General features: G+C 41.8%; 1 protein-coding gene across 3 annotated transcripts in view; it reads left to right on the top strand.

The window, feature by feature from the left end:
• Positions 1-19201, top strand: part of SLC23A1 (solute carrier family 23 member 1) — a 396028-nt gene that overhangs the window by 263304 nt on the left and 113523 nt on the right. For all 3 annotated transcript variants that reach the window (XM_075601621.1, XM_075601620.1, XM_075601622.1), the window contains 2 exons: positions 562-709; positions 3802-3907. In XM_075601621.1, coding sequence (XP_075457736.1) covers positions 562-709; positions 3802-3907 — 254 coding nt within the window. The remainder of the gene's footprint in view (positions 1-561; positions 710-3801; positions 3908-19201) is intronic.

Raw genomic sequence — 19201 nt, 5'->3', positions numbered from 1 at the left:
CCTTTAAACAATTATTTGCAATGCATTAGTAACCTGAGGCATCAAAGAGGTTACATCATTTTCTGGCATTGGGCTTTGTTAGAAATTCTATTACAGCACATACCTTTGTGGAAGGAAAGTGTGATTTGTCCCACCATTCCACAATTGCATCGCTACTGCTAATTTACACTGATTTCTTTGAGTTATCCCCTATTTGTACCTCTAGCTTTTTAATGAAATAATGCATAATGTATATGCAAAGAGATTGCTATACATTTACGGTATGAATAAACAATTCTCAATGAATGCAGTGGTAATTTAAAAATATATTGCTTCAATTTTATTTATAATTAAAGTCAAAGTTTAACGCAGCTATGTTGACCGTTAATGAATCTAGCCCTACTGTATGTGCATATACAATCTTGACAAGAATTATTTATTCATGACTTATTCTTATTGCAACACATTTGAATCATGTATGGTGAATTTCTAACCAGTGAATAGGTGATAGAAAGATACTACAAACTAAGAATGTATTGATACATATTCTGATATTTACAATCTTTGCACTCTGTTTTACAGGTCAGTGGGGATTACCTACAGTAACTATTGCTGGTGTTTTAGGAATGTTTAGTGCAACTTTGGCAGGGATTATTGAATCAATTGGGGATTATTATGCCTGTGCTCGATTATCAGGTGCACCTCCTCCACCTGTTCATGCTATTAATAGGTACAGTATATAATTTCCTTTATGTTTATGATATAACTTGAACCAGAACATATTAGATTTTTTTTAATATAATACAGTTGCATATGCTAAATAGTAGTTCCAGTGACAATCCATTGTATTGCTTATTCCTGCATTCAGATTTTATTGTGAATAGTGACATCTGTTGGGCCAACATTATGTATAAAGCTTATGTCTTAGCAGTACGTGACCAATATACACTATGCATAAAGTAAATGAGATATGTTTCCGAGGAAATTGCTATGGAGGATCAAAAGAGAAGATAACTAAGGATGTTGAGATAAATTCTGTTAAAGAATTGTAAACGTGTTTAAGGATATGATGTACCTGTAACGGGAGACCAGGTCTTTTAACACCGGGATCATATGATTGAGCAAAGCAAGGAGGTAAAATAAATTGTAATTTATTCCACGAATTGACATACACACAATGTTACACAATTACACTCAAGAAAACAGGAATAAGTAGCGCTAATTCTAGAAAGGGGTTTGATGCAAATCCACCCACTACAGTGATATATAGTGATAGTGATTCAATATAAAATAGAATAGATATTATGTGGCTGCCTAAGATATCACTCTGACCACCTGGTCAGAGAAGCAATAAGATGAAAAAAGATGTATATCTCTGGCGCCCAACACTTGTAAATATATGTATAAATAAAATAAAATATACAACCAGGACTGGCAGATGACTCAATTCCCAGAACGGGCTTCAGTCGGTAGAGAAATCATATACATGAAATAAAAACAAACAGGATACATAGTATAATACTGTAAAATTAAAACATAAATAACACACACTTAGGCTAACACACAATTAAACTACTGGAAGCTAAAACGAATAACAGGTGATCTGAATTAATTAAAAAACATTTAATAAACAACACAATGTGTAACACTGATGAGATAGAATATCCTATGGATATAGTCCCACTGGAACCTCCTCTGATTCAGATAGACTGCCCACTTACCAGATGGAAAGTGGTAGTAGGCGGTGGAGATATCCGAGAGTCTCCCCTCTCGTCTTTGGCACAAAGGTTCCTGGCCCCTCTCTCCGACACAGGCTGCGTCCTGATCGCCCGCAACTTCTGTCCGGGTGGAGCGCCACTCCTGGTCTCGCAAGGCCTGATGGAGACTTACAATGAACTCCAGAATCGCCAAATGCAACTTCAGATTTGCCGTGGAACGGCTAGGTGCTTGTGAGGGGTAATAGTGGTCCCGCTGACTCTGCCACTAGGAACTTAAAAACATTTTTACTCTTGCCACCTTATACCTGGTGGGAGAGACATGAACCCCTACACTGGGTTCTGGGTGTTTGGGTATATACCGGACCCTGGAATGTGATTTCCCCCTGGCCGGTCTTACTATTCTGGTCTGCGCTGAAGCAGGGAGATCTGGCAATGAGCTGCTCACTGCTTCCTAGGGAGAATTTTGTCTGGTGGTCTGTGTCTTCATGTCCCCAGGAATCTGGTAGGATTCCTTGGTACATGTTTTGGGGTAACTAGCAAGTCTGGCCCCCATCTACCCAAACACACCCTGACCACACTTTACCGTAAAATCATCCCTGAAACTCATGCCCTGTGAATCTCCGCTGGTTAGAACTCCTGGAACAGTAAAACACACATACGTCTTTATTGAAATACAGTGCACATGCCATAACTGGGTTGCAGAGCTGACACTTCAAACTCCCCAATATGGCTCAGGGGCTCCCAGCTGGGCATGATACCTTTATTATTGGCCTGGGTAACCCCTCACCATCACAGTACCAATAATTAAATGTCTTATAAATTCTGTTTTGTTTAGATCTTATTTTAGTTATCATAAGATGATTGATTGTTAAACATTGTTTCTGGTACCTGAATATGTTACAGAATGTTTTCTGTTCACATTTTATTACAGTTCTACTCTAGTAATGATAACAATAAGGATCTTGAGATTTAAGTGTAATTTTAGAATATTAGATCAAGATACCTGTAGCAATCTACTAGTTCAGCTAAACAGACCCTACAGATGCATTCAGATCTATTGTTGCCCTGCCCCGCACATGAGCTGGTGAACCAGGGACCAAGTGTGGCCTGATCACTGCCAAGTGCAGAGTAAGGGGGAATTGCCCATCAGGATTAACACAGCAGGGGTCCCTGCTTCTGAATGGGACTCCCGGTGTGTTAATCCAACCGGGCTGCACCAGTCTGGAAGAGCTGCACAGTGAGAGTAGACAGAAGTGGTCCCACTCCCTGATACAGGCCCTGCTATGGCGTGCTGGTATCTCCTGCAAATGTAATTCTCCCTCATCACGTGAGCCGGGACATTTAAACTTGCAGGAGATACCGGCACCCCATACCGGGGCCTGTAACTCTTAAAGCAGGGGGTCCCCGAGGCTAAAATTAATGCGGTTCAGCTCCAGAGACCCCTGCTTCAATACTATGTAATTTACATTTAAAAAAATGATTGCGATCCCCTGTTAGAGATGTGCAGGGAGAGGGACTGCTTCTGTCTGTTCTCACTGCTCAGCTCTTCCAGACTCGTGTGGCCGAGTTGGATTAACACAGTGGGAGTCTCATACAGAAACAGGGAACCCACTGTGTTAATCCAGACAGGCAATTAGTCTGGCCGTGGAGAATCCATGGTCTGACAGTGTTTCCTTAAAGAAAACTCGTTAATAAAGCTGACTGCAACTGTAATTACATCAGTCACTGTCAATGCAAATGTGGCAATATGTTTCTTTTTGGGGCAAATATTTTGCCCCTGGACGGCATCATTTTTGCCTTAATGCATGTGTCCCATCGTCTTTCACAGGCATTTATCCAAAGCCAGTTATTTTCCAACTGCATTAAGCACCCTCAATGCTCCATTATTATTACTACTAATATCTCCCTTGTATAACAAATGCTTTGTTGCAGAAGACGTTTAAATGTACTTGTTAAACAAAAGAGCCCGGAACTTAACTTTTAGGTATTTAAAAATTAAATGTACTGTAGATTCTCCATCTGTTTCATTTGCAATTTACAAGCAATTGTATGGATAAAAGAAAAAATAAATAACACATATTTAACTCCAAATATTTTTTTCCAGAGGAATTTTTTTTGAAGGAATTTGCTGCGTTATTGCTGGATTACTTGGAACTGGAAATGGTTCTACTTCATCAAGTCCAAACATAGGTGTTTTAGGGATCACCAAGGTAACAACTTTATTTGAATTGTGCTAAATATCTTTTTGAAGAGGGTGGGGAGTTAGTGGTGGTTAGTCCAGTGGTTGCAAAACAGTTGATTTGACTTTACCTTTCCTCCCTGTCCCTATTCTGTTTTTGGTGCACAAAGAAAGATGTCCAAGATTTGAGGCCTGGTTCTCTAACAAATCCCATTTAAAAAAAGAATAAGGCCCCTATTCAATGGAATACAATATTTCAGCTTAAGCAAAAAAATATTACAGCCTGTACACCAAGAAAAGTTAACGTTTTAGTCTAATTCAATAAAAACGTAAGATGCTTGCGAATCAGTGATGAAAATCAGAAAAAGTTTCAGAAAAATTAGGCAAAAACCCTTCATCTATGGCACACACATGGAAACTGAAAACATTGCAGGATTTAGGCAGAGGAAAATCAATATCAAGGTCAAGTTTGTGTTAGGACGTTGGCACTGCTGTTTGGAGCTAGAGGATACATTGATCATGAGAGTTGGCGTTTTACTACTTTATTAAGTGCTTGTTGTGCTTTGTGAGTGTATTTTTTATTTCTATTCTATTTTTGAGAGTACTACTCTTTGACAAAGGGCTTAGCCCGAAACGCGTCAGAGTGGGTAGTTGTCCTATGTTTTGGTGTCTCACGCAGTCACTTAATAAATTCGTTTTATTCAATGGTGTGCCCGTTCCTGTTTACCATATCCCAGTGCAGTGCTCCACTTTCCTCCCTTGAGGTTTTTTCTTTGCTGTTGATCTTCTATCCAGTTGGATGCATGCTTTGACGGAGTTCCTGTATGTCAATGCTGAGGGTTACCTAAGAGAACCTCAATTTCTACTAACAGTGAGTGTACTGCGGAAGTTTCCTGCTACTTATTGACAGTGTTGCCTATATGCTCTGTGGTCTTATCTGAGTGTGGTTGGTTAAAAGGAGGCACTTTACCTTTTGGTATCTGTGCCTCTCCAGTACCCTATAAATCCCACTTCATGATTTAAGATGGTTAGACTGGCGGCCTCTCGTTCATGAGTCATAGGTTGTTTATTACACTTTAAGTCAATACTCCATTTCAATATATTGGAACAGCTATATAAGGATTTATATTCCCAGGATTAAGACTTTTACTGCTCAGTCTATATGGGATTATCGGAAGTTATGTTCTATTACTGTGAATTGTTCCTGTTGCACCGAGGCTGGACTGCATGTCCTCTTTCTGCTCTAGTGTTGTGTGCTAACGTACTAATTTGTGTCTATTCATTTGATCTGTTCCTTTTTTGTCAGAGAGAGAGAGTTAGTGAATTTGTTTTTATACTGTACTAGCTGAAAGACCCGGCGTTGCCCGGGATTAAAATTTCCCGCTCCCTCCTCTCTCCACTCCTCCGTCACTTTCTCCACTCCACAAGTCTTTCTCCACTGCTCCCTCTCTCTCCGCTTCCCCCCCCCCCACGCAGCTCTGGTCTGCCCCCCCCCCACGCAGCTCCGGTCATCCCCCCCCTGCACAGCTCCGTGCGTGTTGCCCCCTGCGCTGCTCCGGTCATTGTCCACCCCCCCTGAGAATCTCGGTCCCCCCCCCCCCCTGCACAGCTCTGTTCCCCCCCCTGCGTAGCACACAGTGTCACACACACAGTCATGCAGTGTGTCACACACATACACACACATGCAGGTGTCACACACACACAGTGTCACATACACACACAGTGTCACACACACACACACAGTGTCACACACACACACACACACAGTGTCACATACACACTGTCACACACAAATGTCTTCGGGTACCAATAATAATTGTAGTGAGGATGCCGTAGCTCCGCCCCTCCTTTTGGCGGATATCAGTTATCTCTGTCCAGTCTCTGAGCTCCTATTGGTTCAGAAGGTGTCTCTCTCCTGTCCGGGTGCTCTGATTGGTGGTTCAATGGTGTGGGGGGCGGAGCATGCAGTGCAGCCCATCGGGCGCACAGTGACCCAGAGCGGGTGTGAGCCAGTGTCGGGAGGATGCTAAGCCGCCTGATGAGCGGGAGCAGCTGCAGCCTGGAGCCGCAGTGTGTATGCACTGTCAGGCTGCTGGACGACTCAGAGTATACGTGCAACGTGCAGGTGACAGGGGGGCACCGGGGAAATGGGGGGGCAGGAGGGGTCCGACACAGGGGGCAATGGGGGGAGAGTGATACCCGGGGGGCCAGGGGGGTGATACCCTGGGGAGGGCAGATGGGGGTGATACCCGGGGGCAGGGAGACACAGAGAATATGGGGGGAGAGGTACACAGAGAATATGGGGGGAGAGGGACACAGAGGATATGGGGGGAGAGGGACAAAGAGGATATGGGGGGGAGAGGGACACAGAGGATATGGGGGGGAGAGGGACACAGAGAATATGGGGGAGAGGGACACAGAGAATATGGGGGGAGGAGGAGAAGAGGAGAGTGGCCGGGTAGCAGGCCGCGGGGTGAGGAGGAGAAGAGGAGAGTGGCCAGGTGGTTGGGTGAGGTCATAGAAGCAAGCAAGCCAATGAGAGGCGTGCGGGGGCGGGGCTGGGCCACGGACCAATCTGATTGGCCAGGGGCTGAGTGACAGACCGAAGGACCAATCAGATTGCCCATAAGAACAGCAAACATACAACGTTTTCAATTATATAGATGAGTGAGAGGGTGTGTGTGTGTGTGTGTGTGTGTGTGTGTGTGTGTGTGTGTGTGTGTGTGTGTGTGTGTGTGTGTGTGTGTGTGTGTGTGTGTGTGTGTGTGTGTGTGTGTGTGATTTTAGTGATATCTGAGATGAGGAGTAGGGTTTCTGTACAGCAGAGTGAGCTATAAAACAGAGAGGAGGGGTCACTAACCTTCAAACAACTGTTACCAGTTGACAATAAACGCATACCCAATCCCTGCAAGCTCAGAACACACACATATACATGGACTGCTTTTGTCTGGACCAACCAACTGGACTAACACGGCTATTTCTGTATACTGGCCAGTCTAGGTAGGGGGGACAGATGAAATATTATTCTTCACCTTGAATCTTTTAGACTTATCAGGTTATCTCTGTTTGAGTTCAAATTTCATTATACTCTATTAGACTGAGGTTCTGTTGTTCAACTATTGTACTTTGCAGGCATCACTGAGATTAATGGATCTCCTCAGATTGTTTTAATTATCTTGTCTTAGATATTGCTGAATAAATAGATATATTTTTTGATATGCTTGAGTACTCTTTAGGTTACTGTCTTTTCTTGTAGTTATAATATTTTTGACCTGTATCACTGTCAGGGGCAGTTTACTTATAGCCACACCTTTGTCCTGACTAAAGCATCATATATTTATACTTAGTCAGTTGCAGGTATTTTGTTTTATATATATATATATATATATATATATATATATATATATATATATATATAAACCATAATACTGAGTTAAGTTATGGTGAGTAAAAAAAGTGACAAAAACCCTCCACAGGAAAGCAAATATGCAAATATAACTGTATGCTCATCTGCATGTCTTAGGCGGGGTTGCAGACCTGCCTAAGACATGCAGATGAGCATACAGTTATATTTGCATATATATATATATATATATATATATATATATATATATATATATATATATATATATATATATATATATATATAGTCATGTGAAAAATAGAGTACACCCTCTTTGAATTCCATGGTTTTATATATCAGGACATAACAATCATCTGTTCCTTAGCAGGTCTAAAAATTAGGTAAATACAACCTCAGATGAACAACAACACATGACATATTACACCGTGTCATTATTTATTTAACAAAAATAAAGCCAAAATGGAGAAGCTGTGTGTGAAAAACTAAGTACACCCTTACTGCTTCCATAGGAATTAAGATGCTAAGTAGCAGACAGGTGCTGCTAGTCAAATGCCCTTGATTAATTGATCATCAGCAAGTGTAACCACCTCTATAAAAGCTGAAGTTTTAGCAGTTTGCTGGTCTGGAGCATTCAGGTGTGTGTTAACACAATGCCAAGGAGGAAAGATATCAGGAATGATCTTAGAGAAGCAGTTGTTGCTGCCCATCAATCTGGGAAGCGTTATAAGGCCATTTCCAAACAATTTAAAGTACATAATTCTAGTGAGAAATATTATTAAAAAGTGGAAAACATTCAAGACAGTTGCCAATCTTCCCAGGAGTGGACATCCCAGCAAATATACCCCAAGGTCAAACCGTGCAATGCTCAGAGAAATTGCAAAATACCCAAGAGTTACAGTACATCTCAGACTCTACAGGCCTCAGTTAGCATGTTAAAGTTCATGACAGTACAATTAGAAAAAGACTGAACAAGTATGGTTTGTTTGGAAGGATTGCCAGGAGAAAGCCTCTTCTCTCTAAAAAGAACATGGCAGCACAGCTTAGGTTTGCAAAGTTGCATCTGAACAAACCACAAGAATTCTGGAACAATGTCCTTTGGACAGACGAGACCAAAGTGGAGATGTTTGGCCATAATGCACAGCGCCAAGTTTGGCGAAAACCAAACACAGCATATCAGCACAAACACCTCATACCAACTGTCAAGCATGGTGGTGGAGGGGTGATGATTTGGGCTTGTTTTTCAACCACAGGACTTGGGAACCTTGCAGTCCTTGAGTCGACCATGAACTCCTCTGTATACCAAAGTATTCTAGAGTCAAATGTGAGTCCATCTGTCCGACAGCTAAAGCTTGGCTGAAATTGGGTCATGCAACAGAACAATGATGCCAAGCACACCAGCAAATCTACAACAGAATGGCTGAAAAAGAAAAGAATCAAGGTGTTGCAATGGCCCAGTCAAAGTCCAGACGTCAACCTGATTGAAATGCTGTGGCTGGACCTTAAGAGAGCTGTGCATAAACAAATGCCCACAAACCTCAATTAACTGAAGTAACATTGTAAAGAAGAGTGGGCCAAATTTCCTCCACAACGATGTGAGAGACTGATAAAGTCATACAGAAAACGACTACTTCAAGTTATTGCTGCTAAAGGTGGTTCTACAAGCTATTGAATCATAAGGTGTACTTAGTTTTTCACACATGGCTTCTCCATTTTGGTTTTATTTTTGTTAAATAAATCATGACACAGTGTAATATGTCATGTGTTGTTGTTCATCTGAGGTTGTATTTACCTAATTTTAAGACCTGCTAAGGAACAGATTATTGTTATTATGTCCTGATATATAAAACCATGGAATTCAAAGAGGGTGTACTTTCTTTTTCACATATGAGAGTGTGTGTGAGTGAGTGTGTGTATGTGGCAAATGGAAATAACTGTATGCTCATTTGCATGTCTTAGGCAGGTCTGCAACCCCGCCTTTCACCATTATCACCCAGCACACAGCACTTCCACTGCAGCAAGGGATTCTGGGAAATTACATGCAAATGAGCACACAGTGCCACTTTTTGCTTCAAAACCATTTTAAACAGCTGGGTGATAATGGTGAAAGGCGGGGTTGCAGACCTGCCTAAGACATGCAAATGAGCATACAGATATTTCCATTTGCTATATGCTTTGCTGTGGATGGTTGTTGTCACTGTTTTTACTCACCATAACTTAACTAAGTATATATATATATATATATATATATATATATATATATATATATATATATACACACACACAGGTAAACCCCATTATAGCGTGCCCCGTTATACCGTGAAATCGGTTATAACGCGGTTTTCACGTGGCTCCCGTTTAAAAAAAATTTTTTTTTAAAGTTAAATTATTTTTTTTTGCACATTGCACACACTCTGCTCATAGCACACTGCACACACACTGCACACACACTGCACACACACTGCACACACACTCCCAGCACTCACTGCACACAATCTACACTGCACACACTCTACACTGCACACACCCTGCTCACAGCACACTGCACACTGCACACACTCCCAGCACACACTGCACACACTCTACACTGCACACACTCCATACTGCACTCACTGCACACACTCTACACTGCACACTGCTCACAGCACACTGCACACACTCACAGCACACACTCTACACTGCACACACTGCACACACTGCACACTGCACACACTCCCAGCACTCACTGCACACACTCTACACTGCACACACTGCACACACTTTACACTACACACTGCTCACAGCACACTGCACACACTCCCAGCACTCACTCTCACTGCACCACTGCACACACTCCCACTGAACACACTCTCACAGCACACACTCTCACACAGCACACAGCTCTCACAGCACACAGCACTCACAGCACACTCTCACAGCACACAGCTCTCACAACACACTTACAGCACACTACACCACACCTCCCACTCCCCCTCCCTACCTTTGGTGTCGGCTGCTGAGATCGGAGCAGAGCTGGCATCAGGAGGAGGGGGGTGTCGGGAGGAGGGGGGGTGTCGGGAGGAGGGGGTGTCGGAAGGAGGGGGGGGGTGTCGGGAGAAGGGGGGTGTCGGGTCGGGAGGAGGGGGGGTGTTGGGACGAGGGGGGGGGGGGTGAGGGGGGGGTCGGGAGGAGCAGGCTGTGACTCGGAGGGTCTGACACGTGATGCCAGACTTTGTACGCAATATATACGCAAACCGACTACTAGGCTTAAACATGAAGGTCTTTATCATCTAGCAGCCACTACTTGGGTCAGCATTGTCAAGTAGAGATATTTATATAGGCTGATGCATATTGTTAGCATAATAAATGCTTTCATATTGTCGTAAGCTTTTCATTAAGCGTGCTAATCGTTTGCAGAGTGCTGCGATCTCTTCTGGTAGAATGTAACTGCATATATAAGCGCAAATTTTGGCAGAGTGGTAAAATCATATATATATTTATTTGATGAGGCAGTGTGGGCTTGCCGCGGGGGGCCGGTAGGTGTGGGGGTCTGGGGGGGGAGGAAATGGATGCCGTGGTGGGAGGTAAGGAGCAGGTTGCCCAGCCGTTGCTAGGGGATGTGTAGGGCTTCCGGCCACCTCTTCCTTTCTTCCCTCCTCACTCCCTCCCGATCAGGCGCGCGGCGGCCATTTTTTAAAAAAAATTAGCGCGACCCCGTTACTAACGCGGTGGTCTCAGGGTGGACCCCGAGGACCGCGCTATAACGGGGTTTACCTGTATATATATATATATATATATATATATATATATATATATATACACACACAAACAAAATACCTGCAACTGACTAAGTATATATACTGTACATATAGATAGATAGATATATATATATAAATATATATATAAATATATATATATATATATTATAAAAAACAAATAGACGATACAGTTCTGTGGCTAACGAAATGCTTTTATTTGTGCGAGCTTTCGAGATACACTGATCTCTCCTTCCCCCTGTGTTACAATGGATAAAGCAAGAAAGTGTTTTACTTATAAACAGTGCATCTAGGAATGTATCTGACTGAAGCCTATCCCTCCCCCTTTTGCAGTATGCAATGTATGACTTAAGGAGTTAAATGATCCCTGAATGTTAGTGATGTAAGAGTATGTGTGTGAGTGTGTATGTATGTGTATGTATGTATGTATGTAAATATAAATGTATAAAGTGCCCACTTTGTATACAGAGCTTTACAAAAGGTCTGTGTGGAAGTGTATACCAATGGTTTGGGTAGGAGTAGAAATGTAAGAGGGTGGTGCATTACTGTTAATGTGTGTAGATACTATGTGGTCCCTATTGGTATATAGGGATAGAATTACATTGTACATATTGTCATGTAGACCAGATCTTTTAACACCATTTATACAGATGCAGCCACGAGTATTAGAACACTTGTACCTGGGAAATTCTGAGAGATTCTGGGGCAGTCTCACAGTAAATGCCGCAACATTGCCTCAACATTTCTGTGAGATTCTTAATGGCCCATAGGATTAACAAAGCGGGGGGTCCCTACATTCCCATTGAAACTGAATGGGACTGCAGGGACCACACTTCTGTTAATCCGATGGGCCATTAAGAATCTCACAGAAATGTTGCAGCAATGTTGCGGAAAAGTTGAGGCATTTACTGTGAGACTGCCCCAGAATTTCCAAGGCAAGAGTTTTAATATTCGTGGCTGCATCTGTATTTAAGGAATCGATCACAAGGCAAAACAAAGGCAGTGAAATGAAATTAGGTTTATTTGGATAAGACCTCGGAAATACATAGAAATACAAAATACAGATAAAACACACACTTACTGGGGTCTGGGGGTTGAGATCTAGCCCTTTCCTAGTTGCACGGCTCCTGCTTCAGCAACTGGCGTTACCCTGTCTGCTCCAGTTTGTTCCAGCCTACTGTCTAGGCCTCTCCATGCTTATCTCTGTGATAGCTCTTTCACTCAGAATCACATTTGAGAAGCCATGCCAGCAGCTGCTTGTCTTCTTCAAATCTCCAACAGAAAAAAGAGTTATCTGCTACACTGCTCTCCCTTATATAGGGATTCCTCCATATCTAATACACTGAGGGGACTGGCTGCCAATTAGAGCATGGATTGTAGTTGTGCATTCAAGGATAGGAGGGAAGAATTCAAAACTTGCCAATGGAAATCGTGCATGAGTTTGAAATCCCAGCCACCATTTTCCTGGCTTGCCCCATACCGCCTGCTATCAAGGCACCTATACATATTGGGGAAACAAAGGCTTTCCTGAAGATAGCCAGTCCACAACCCTTCCCCCTCACCATGTGCTACAAACCTCCATGGCTTTGCACAGGGAATCCTATTACTTGTGCTGGTTGCATTGAAAAGCTAATCGAACTCTGGCTGCCTTTTGTCACTAAACTGTTTTTTCCTCACAGGACAAACACAAAATGCATTTTAGTTTTAAAACCCAGCAAAACTAACATTTGATCCCTAGAGTAGACACTCTAAAACTGGGATCTGCGAGCTGGGATACTAAAACCTGCATTAGCATACAAGTCTCCTAGACCCAGTTCTAATACCTTGCTGGCAGGCAATATGGGTTAACCCTATTTTCCCCCAAATATACCCATTTTCCTCAAGTTCCAGAAGTCTCTGCCCTGCAGCTATTTCTCATGAGGCCACCCATATAAGGTAACCCACTTATAAGATTAAAAGCAAAAAAGACGGTGCAAAATAGCGCTAAAGAACATAAGCCCCTATGGGACAATTAATATAAATTGGCAGCCAGACAACAACTGACTGTACAGTCAGTAACACATGTGAAAGAAAAAAAGACAATGTCGGCGCCAAACAATGAAATCAAACCATATATTGAATAGTCCAAATCAAAGTCCTTGGATGACAGAGGTGGGTGGGCAATTGCAAACTCTCTCCAGGACGTGACGTGGTATATGAAAAACAAAAAGAAATCATTATAGTGCAGTATGCCAATACATGGGGACATAAAAACATATAACACTGACAACATAAAACATACAAGACAGACTAACAACAACAACAACAGGTCAGACTAAAAAATAATAAAAAAGCTATTTATTGACAACTAATGTTGAACTCTGGATGTAGCTGTCACACACCAATCCGGGGGGGGGGGGGGTAAAATCGTTGCTCTACTCACAGAATAGTGGACAATAAAAGGCAGCAGGACTGGAATCACTGCAACGAATCTAAGATGGCGGCCGTGGTTCTCTCTCCGGCTTCTCCACGTGTGACAGACGCTGCGTGGAGCCTCCTGGATGTAGCGTTGCGCTCTCCTCTCCTGCTGATCTCCTGTCCTCTCAATCTGGGCACGTAACTCCTCTCCCCTGCCTCCCGACCGTATGGTGTGTTCCTCAGCTCCAGATGCAGTTAAATGCCTCTAAAAACGGTATCTTCCCAACGCGTTTCGTGCGCATGCGCACACTTCTTCAAGGGATGTCACTACCCCTGAATCTGAATAGTTTATATACACGCAGTCCACAGTCCCAATTGGTTGTGATTACAATTGGCAATGGATTAACTGTTTGACTGCCAGACTGGAGGTAGCATACAAGAAAGCCTGACCAAACATACATACACTTATAAAACAAAACAAGTACAACATTAAAACATGAAGTGCAATAAAAACATTAAAAACATTAAAAAACAGTAAAAATCATTAGTAAGACTAAAAATTTTAAGAAATGGATGAAGCTCACAGGGAGGGACTATATTACAAAAAAGCCTTCAATTCAAAATCTATATTTAGTCCCCTTGGTGAGAGTGTTTTTAATTCATAAATCCAGTATGCTTCCCGCATACTGGCATGATTAAGTCTATTCCCACCTCGGGGACCGGCTTGGACCTCCTCAATGGCCTGACACTTTAAGCCTATAGGATTCTTATTGTGGCACAGAAGAAAATGGTGGGAGACGCTATGTGTGACTAGTCCTTTTCTTATATTGTAAATATGCTCATAGACACGTCTCTGATAGGATCTCCCCGTCCTGCCAACATATTGTAAGCCGCAAGGGCATTGCAATAAATATATTACAAATGTTGAATGGCAGTTAATAAATGTTTTTACCGGGTACGTCTTAGAGGTGACCATAGATGTAAATTGCCTAGCATTATTACTGAAGGAACAAGCCACACACTTTGCACAGGTAAAGAAACAATTAGCGCTCCCTATCTGTTTTGATTTATGCTGTTTAATGGGACAGCTGGGGGCTAGTTTTGATTTCAAGTTATTGGCCTTTGTAAATATTATATTTGGTTTCTTAGGCCGGATTTCCACCAAATCTTCATCTTGAAGTAAAATGGGCCAATACTTATTCAATATTTGCTTAATTTTGGGGGCCATTTCATTATACTGAGTAATAAATGAAATTTGATTTTTATATCTCTCTGTGCTCTCTTTTTTCTTTGTATTATACTTGAGTAAAGTGTCTCTTTGGATATTATCAACCTGCTCAAATGCTTTATCAATGAGATCTTCTGGATATTTTCTCATAATAAATTTCTTTTTCATATCCCTTGCCTGTGTCCTGAACGTGTCGTCATCAGTGCAGTTACGTTTGAGACGTACTAGCTGGCCCTTGGGGATGTTCCGTAGCCACTGTGGATTGTGGTGGCTATCTGCTCGTACATAGTTATTCGCCTGTACTGGCTTGAAGAAGGTTTCGGTGCATATGGTGTTATTTCTAATGTGAATGTGAAGGTCCAAAAAATCAATACATTCCGTGCTAGAAATACAAGTGAATTTGAGATTATAGTGATTATGATTAAGATAAGTGCAAAAGTCATTAAGTGAAGTTTGGCTTCCTGACCAAACAAAAACCACATCATCAATGTAGCGCCGCCATAGCACGAGGTTCGCCCCTAGTGGACAGTTGTTCCAAATGAACTCCTCCTCCCAACTGTCCATGAATAGATTGGCATAACTAGGGGCAAACCGCGTTCCCATGGCGGTACCACATTTCTGAATGTAGTAATGTGAATTGAAAGTAAAATAATTATGTGTTAAAATGAACTTAATACCATCCACCAAAAAATCCCTCTTGCCTGGTGAATAGTTGTTTACCTGTTCCAACTTGCGAGACACGGCTTGGCAACCTAGTTGATGATCAATCACTGTATACAGTGATGTGACATCGGCTGTAACTAATATATACCCAGGCTGCCATTTAAGATCTTTTAGAATTTGCAATACATGCGTCGTGTCTCTCAAATAGGACCGGACACCTGTGACAATTGGTTGGAGGTGATGGTCTATGAATTGTGATAGGTTGGACGTGAGGGAAGAAATACCCGAAATAATAGGTCTCCCCGGTGGTGCAGTTAAATGTTTGTGAATTTTAGGGATAAAGTAAAATAAAGGTGTTCGTGGAAACTCAATAGATAAAAAATTAAACTCATCCTCACATATAACCCCATTCTTCAAGCCAGTAGTCAGTAAGTTACCAAGTTCGGCCTTAAATTGAACTAGAGGGTCGCCTGTCAGGGGGAGGTATGTGGTCGTATCACCCAATAGTCTCATAGACTCATTGATGTAATACTCCTTGTCCATGACCACAATACCCCCCCCCTTGTCAGCACATTTGATGACGATCGATTCATTCTGTTCTAGACTGGAGGCAGCTTCCTTCTCTTGTACATTAAAATTGTCGTGCTTGATTTTATATGTACGACAAGAATTTTCAAGATCCGTATTCACCATTTCCACAAAAGAACTAACCAAATGCCCTTGTGCAAACTTTGGGTAGAATGTTGATTGTTTTTTAAAAACCTTTTGTGGATGACTCTCTGTGTTACTTACATCGCTAGTTTTAATGACTTGTTTAGATACAGCATCCCTAGCGAAATACTTTTTCAGGGCTAGCTTGCGGGCAAATTTGTGTACATCTATAAATACGTTAAAGCTATTTGGCCCACAAACAGGAGCAAATGTCAAACCTTTCGTGAGTACCTTTTTTTCGCCATCAGTGAGGGAATACTTGCTGATATTGAATATATTTGGATACACGGTACTCCTCTTTATTCGATTTCTACCAGTACCTCCTCTTCTCCCTCTGGGCCTGTTTTTCTCTTTTTGTAGTTTGGAGGAAGGCGAGATTCCATTGGCGGTTTGACGACCTCCACTTCTGGGAAGATGTGTTCTCTCTCCTTCCTCCATTCTAAAAAAGAGAAGTTGGTTTTAGTAGCAGGTGTGGGGAGGGGTGTGTAGGAGATGCTCTCTGCATCGCTTTCTGAGCCTATCTCCGACAGCAATGTGTATCTATTACTCACTGCAACAGGAACTGACTGGGGTAATACCAGTGCGTCATAACGCTCCTTGGCTCTTTTTTGTTGAAGGTAAAGATTTTTATCATGCATTGGTGGTTTGGCAGATGCAAAGGGTGTTGGAACCATCAAACTAACATTTTGTTTTTTAGGGGCATGTTTTTGTTTTTGTTCTCTTTGAATAATATTACCCCTTGAGGCTCTAGCTTCTTTATTTTCTAACATTCCCTTTGTATTTCTCTGTTCGGTTTTTTTCTCATTTGTCTCCTTAGATTTTTTGGCCCAATCTCTCTGGCAACCAGAATCATAGTCCTGTTTGTCTCTAAAAAACTTTTGTTGTTTAATCTGGACTATTTCTAATTCTGCCTGATCCAACCTTTTTTTAATGGTTGGTTCAAGTACGAGCAACTCAGTATTATCTTTATAAGGATCTAATTGTTTTTTCATTTCTAAAATCTGGTCGTCCAGGTCAGCAAGGGTCTTCCTTCGCTGATGCACCAATAGCTTCATGAGAGCGAATGAACACTGATCCAGTATTTCATTCCACTCTCCCATGAAGACTTCATTATGTGCATCACCTGTTGGTTTTTTCCGAACTCTCAGACCCCTCGGAATGCAGTGATTTTCCAAATGCTTGCTCAGTGTGGTTGCTTCCCACCATTGTTTGCTTTCTAGCACAAGGGTCTTTTCCAACCGAGCAAGTATTGGGTGAAAATCATCTGTTGAACTCTCACTGAACTGGACAGAGCTAGGATCACTAAAAATATGGTCTACATTGACATTCCTGCGTGATCGCAAGTGAAAGAGAGAACTCATAATTACTATATATGTACCAATAAATTAATATAAAAATAAATAAGCAGCTAACACCAAGTTGTACAAAACAAAACCCAAAAGCAAAAAAGACGGTGCAAAATAGCGCTAAAGAACATAAGCCCAAGTTCATTTTAACACATAATTATTTTACTTTCAATTCACATTACTACATTCAGAAATGTGGTACCGCCATGGGAACGCGGTTTGCCCCTAGTTATGCCAATCTATTCATGGACAGTTGGGAGGAGGAGTTCATTTGGAACAACTGTCCACTAGGGGCGAACCTCGTGCTATGGCGGCGCTACATTGATGATGTGGTTTTTGTTTGGTCAGGAAGCCAAACTTCACTTAATGACTTTTGCACTTATCTTAATCACAATCACTATAATCTCAAATTCACTTGTATTTCTAGCACGGAATGTATTGATTTTTTGGACCTTCACATTCACATTAGAAATAACACCATATGCACCGAAACCTTCTTCAAGCCAGTACAGGCGAATAACTATGTACGAGCAGATAGCCACTACAATCCACAGTGGCTACGGAACATCCCCAAGGGCCAGCTAGTACGTCTCAAACGTAACTGCACTGATGACGACACGTTCAGGACACAGGCAAGGGATATGAAAAAGAAATTTATTATGAGAAAATATCCAGAAGATCTCATTGATAAAGCATTTGAGCAGGTTGATAATATCCAAAGAGACACTTTACTCAAGTATAATACAAAGAAAAAAGAGAGCACAGAGAGATATAAAAATCAAATTTCATTTATTACTCAGTATAATGAAATGGCCCCCAAAATTAAGCAAATATTGAATAAGTATTGGCCCATTTTACTTCAAGATGAAGATTTGGTGGAAATCCTGCCTAAGAAACCAAATATAATATTTACAAAGGCCAATAACTTGAAATCAAAACTAGCCCCCAGCTGTCCCATTAAACAGCATAAATCAAAACAGATAGGGAGCGCTAAGGGTTTCTTTACCTGTGCAAAGTGTGTGGCTTGTTCCTTCAGTAATAATGCTAGGCAATTTACATCTATGGTCACCTCTAAGACGTACCCGGTAAAAACATTTATTAACTGCCATTCAACATTTGTAATATATTTATTGCAATGCCCTTGCGGCTTACAATATGTTGGCAGGACGGGGAGATCCTATCAGAGACGTGTCTATGAGCATATTTACAATATAAGAAAAGGACTAGTCACACATAGCGTCTCCCACCATTTTCTTCTGTGCCACAATAAGAATCCTATAGGCTTAAAGTGTCAGGCCATTGAGGAGGTCCAAGCCGGTCCCCGAGGTGGGAATAGACTTAATCATGCCAGTATGCGGGAAGCATACTGGATTTATGAATTAAAAACACTCTCACCAAGGGGACTAAATATAGATTTTGAATTGAAGGCTTTTTTGTAATATAGTCCCTCCCTGTGAGCTTCATCCATTTCTTAAAAATTTTAGTCTTACTAATGATTTTTACTGTTTTTTAATGTTTTTAATGTTTTTATTGCACTTCATGTTTTAATGTTGTACTTGTTTTGTTTTATAAGTGTATGTATGTTTGGTCAGGCTTTCTTGTATGCTACCTCCAGTCTGGCAGTCAAACAGTTAATCCATTGCCAATTGTAATCGCAACCAATTGGGACTGTGGACTGCGTGTATATAAACTATTCAGATTCAGGGGTAGTGACATCCCTTGAAGAAGTGTGCGCATGCGCACGAAACGCGTTGGGAAGATACCGTTTTTAGAGGCATTTAACTGCATCTGGAGCTGAGGAACACACCATACGGTCGGGAGGCAGGGGAGAGGAGTTACGTGCCCAGATTGAAAGGACAGGAGA

The sequence above is a fragment of the Ascaphus truei genome, chromosome 5 (assembly GCF_040206685.1).
Source record: "Ascaphus truei isolate aAscTru1 chromosome 5, aAscTru1.hap1, whole genome shotgun sequence".
Lineage (NCBI taxonomy): Eukaryota > Metazoa > Chordata > Amphibia > Anura > Ascaphidae > Ascaphus > Ascaphus truei.
This window is presented reverse-complemented; position numbering and strand designations above follow the sequence as displayed.